Source organism: Capsicum annuum, chromosome 6, assembly GCF_002878395.1.
Source record: "Capsicum annuum cultivar UCD-10X-F1 chromosome 6, UCD10Xv1.1, whole genome shotgun sequence".
NCBI lineage: Eukaryota > Viridiplantae > Streptophyta > Magnoliopsida > Solanales > Solanaceae > Capsicum > Capsicum annuum.
The window spans coordinates 173,785,152-173,788,874 of NC_061116.1; the positions used below are offsets into that span (position 1 = coordinate 173,785,152).

General features: G+C 34.9%; 1 protein-coding gene across 1 annotated transcript; it reads left to right on the forward strand.

Moving 5' to 3' along the window:
- Nucleotides 1–512: 512 nt before the first annotated feature.
- LOC107872998 lies at nucleotides 513–1,141 on the forward strand. The gene has a single exon (XM_016719688.2). It carries the CDS (start codon nucleotides 713–715, stop codon nucleotides 1,034–1,036), a length of 324 nt encoding a protein of 107 aa, XP_016575174.1. The 5' UTR covers nucleotides 513–712; the 3' UTR covers nucleotides 1,037–1,141.
- Nucleotides 1,142–3,723: the final 2,582 nt, after the last annotated feature.

The window sequence follows — 3,723 nt, forward strand, 5'->3', positions numbered from 1 at the left end:
ACTATATGATAAGTGGAGAGTTGAAGGATCTCGAATTGGATTAAAGTGTTAAATTCATTTTTTTATTAAATATGTATTTAAATTATTTAATTAAAGAGAAAGTGTCTAATACGCGTGTTTTTTAAGTTCAAGAATAATGAGAAATTTGACTAAAATGATATCTTTTTGAGGATTTATATAATTTTGGTGAGGTAATACTAGAGCCAGTGAAACGGTAGCTACTAAAGCGTAAACTGCTCGTTTTTCCGTTAAAGTTAAAGTTTGTTTGTTTTTACAAATTTGAGATAAATTTAATGATTGTCTTTTTTCTACTTTGTTACTTTCTTCGTTTTATTTTATACTTTGTTATAAGGTCTCACTTAATTAAAGAAAAAATAATAGTATATTCTTTAGTAAAGAATATTTTTTTTTTTAAACTCTGTATTTTATTATACCATCTTACATAAGATGAAATGGAGGAAGTATTAAGAATAAAAAAAAAAAAAGTAAATTCGTCGTTAAAAGGTTATTTATGTAATTTAACCTGCAGTGTGATCCAAGAACGATCCCGAATAACTTAATTCTCAAGGCTACCAAAATACTCCGAATCGTCCAGAAACTTTTCTTCACCTCTCTACACCTTTCTTTTCTGTTCTTCAAATAACCAAATTCCAAGTTATTTCCTAACAAATCCAAAATCAAAACTCAAAGGTATTAGCAACAAAAAGAAACAATGTTCTTCTTCTTCGTAGGAGGGCTAGAGCAGCAAGTTAGACAAGTATTGAAGAGCGGGGCGGGAAGGTGCATTGCGTGCGGATCACGCGCCGACCTCGTAGACTATGACAAGGTCTTGAAACTCTTCTTTGTTCCGGTATGGAGATGGCCTGGAAAACAGCCGGTGATGTACTGCAATGACTGTAAACTCTTCTTCCCTCAATCTCTAACTCCTCCTCCGCCGTCCATGGACGGTGTGCCGGACGTTCTTAGGTGTCAATTCTGTCGCCGGGAAGTGGATGGAGATTTCCGATTCTGCCCTTTCTGTGGTAATGCACTGTGAATTTGACATGTAATAATGATAAATAATAAGTAGACGCTTATGGTTTTGAAATACTTTGTAATTATGTTCTCTGAGGAATAAGTTCGAGGAATATTTTCTGTTTTCTGTTTTGAAAATATTTTATCAGTATCATGAAAATTTGATAGTCATAAACGAAAATTTGATGTTTTACGAGTATAATGAAAATTTGATAGTCATATACTTCACAACCTGATCTCATTTTAGTCTTCTACATTACAAACTTACTCCATGGAGTGATTCACTGTGTCTTGATTCTAAGGTCTGAATCAGCTATGATCAAGTTTTCATGTTGTTTTATTACACCGGGACCCGTCGGTATATGTAGACGACGACAACAACAACATACCCAGTGAGGAGGGTAGAGTGTACGATGAAGTAGAGAGACAAATTTTCTTTAGTTCATTTATGATTATAATATAAATAATAGGGATAGGGGCGCTAACGAGCAAGAAAAGGGATTGTTTTCGATAGACCTCCGGCTTAGAAAGTCAATATCAGTATAACAAACACAAAAAATAAATGTATATAAACTAGTACAATATGCAAAATAAATTAACACTACTAGCAACAAGATAATACTACAACTACAAGATAATAATAAGAACTATCTAATCGAAATCATAGACATCACACAACACTACAAATAAGAAACTATAGACACAGAAAAACACTCCCTTACTATTAACGATGCACTCCCATCTCCTAACCCTCTATCCTAATCCACTTTCTCCACACCTTCCTATCAAGGGTCATATCCTCCGTAAGTTATAACTGCTCCATATCATGTCTAATCACCTCCCTCCAATATTTCTTCGATTTACCTCTACCCAGCCTAAAATCATCTATAGCTAGTGTCTCACACCTCCGCGCTGGAGCATCAGAGCCGCTCTTCATCACGTGCCCGAACCAACATAACCTCGCTTCTCGCATCTTGTACTCCACCGAAGCAACTTCCACCTTCTCCCGAATAGTTTCATTCATCACCTTATCTTTCCTGGTATGTCTACACATCCATCGCAACATTCTCATCTCCGCTATCTTCAACTTTTGAATGTGGGAGTTCTTAACTGGCCAACATTCTGCTTCATACAACATAGCCAGTCGGACTGCCACTCTGTAGAACTCACCTGTAAGTTCCGGGGGCATTTTCTTATCACATAAGACGCCCAAAGTGAGCCTTCATTTTAACCACCCTGCCCCAATACTATGTGTGACATCCTCGTCAATTTTGCCATTGTCTTGAATCATAGACCCTAGATACTTAAAACTCTCCCTCTTTTGAATGGCCTGAGAGTCCAACTTCACCACCACTCCATCCTCCTACGATATATCACTAAACTTACACTCCAAGTACTCTGTCTTGGTTCTGCTCAATCGTAATCCTTTAGACTCAAACGTCTGTCTCCAAATCTCTAACTTATCATTAACTCCTCCCCGATTCTCATCAATCAGTACCACATCATTCGCAAATAACATACACCAAGGCACCTGCCCTTGAATATGTCGCGTCAAAACATCCATCATCAAGGCAAATAAAAACGGACTAAGAGTTGATCCCTAGTGCAACCCTATTAGAACTAGAAAGTCCTCCGAATCTCCACCTACCGTCCTCACACAAGTAATCGCCCCATCATACATGTCCTGGATCGACCTAGTATACACCAGGGGCACCCCTCTAGCCTCCAAGTACCTCCATAGAATCTCCCTCGGAACTCTGTCATATGCCTTTTCGAGATCAATAAACACTATGTGCAAGTTCTTCTTTGTTTCTCGAAGCTACTCCACTAATCTCTTCACAAGGTGAATGACCTCAGTGGTCGAGCGACCTGTCATGAAATCGAACTGATTCTCGAAGATATAACCTTCATAGTGTGACTCAACTGTGGGTGTGCACAAATAGACACTTAAATTGTATAAAATTGAATAAGTAGATACACACGTCTTATGTGGCATAATATATGTAGGATGTCATGTAGGACAAAAATTGGTCGCGTAGGATGCCACATATGACATATATGTCTACTTGTTAACTTTATGCAAGTTTAAGTGTTACTTGTGCACACCCAAAGTTGGAGTTCATAAATGTGATATGAGGCCAAGTTAAAGGGCATGTTTATGTATTCTGTCATATATATATATATATATATATATATATATATATATATATATATCATGTTGAATAAAATGATATCAAAATTTTCTCTTAAGAAACTCTATTCATGGACTGTACTTTCTGTTTCTTGATTCAGGAAACACTAAGGACTCGTTTGGTAGAGTGTATAAGATAATATTAAATATATTGTATTAGTAATATAGGAATTAATAGTGCAGGGATTAGTAATACTAGGATTATTTTTTATGCGGTGTTTGGTTTGATCCATTGAAAATAATATGTATTGTTATATTTTAAAAATAATACTGTTTGTTTACAAAAATATCCTCGACATATTATAACTTTGTGTATTTTTTTTGCAAAAAATTATTATTATTTTTTTTAAATAAAAAAAGTTAACAATATAACTAATTGTTTACTTTAGAATTTTAAGATTTAATTATTTACTTATAAAAATTATTTTTTTAATTATCTTTTCTTAGTTCATTCACTTACAAAAAATATTTTTTTATTATCTTTTCTTAGTTTGTTCATCATTTGCTTGTTGTTTTTA

Bases quoted from the DNA above. Each gene is read 5' to 3' on its own strand.
- LOC107872998 (XM_016719688.2), top strand. From the start codon at position 713: ATGTTCTTCTTCTTCGTAGGAGGGCTAGAGCAGCAAGTTAGACAAGTA.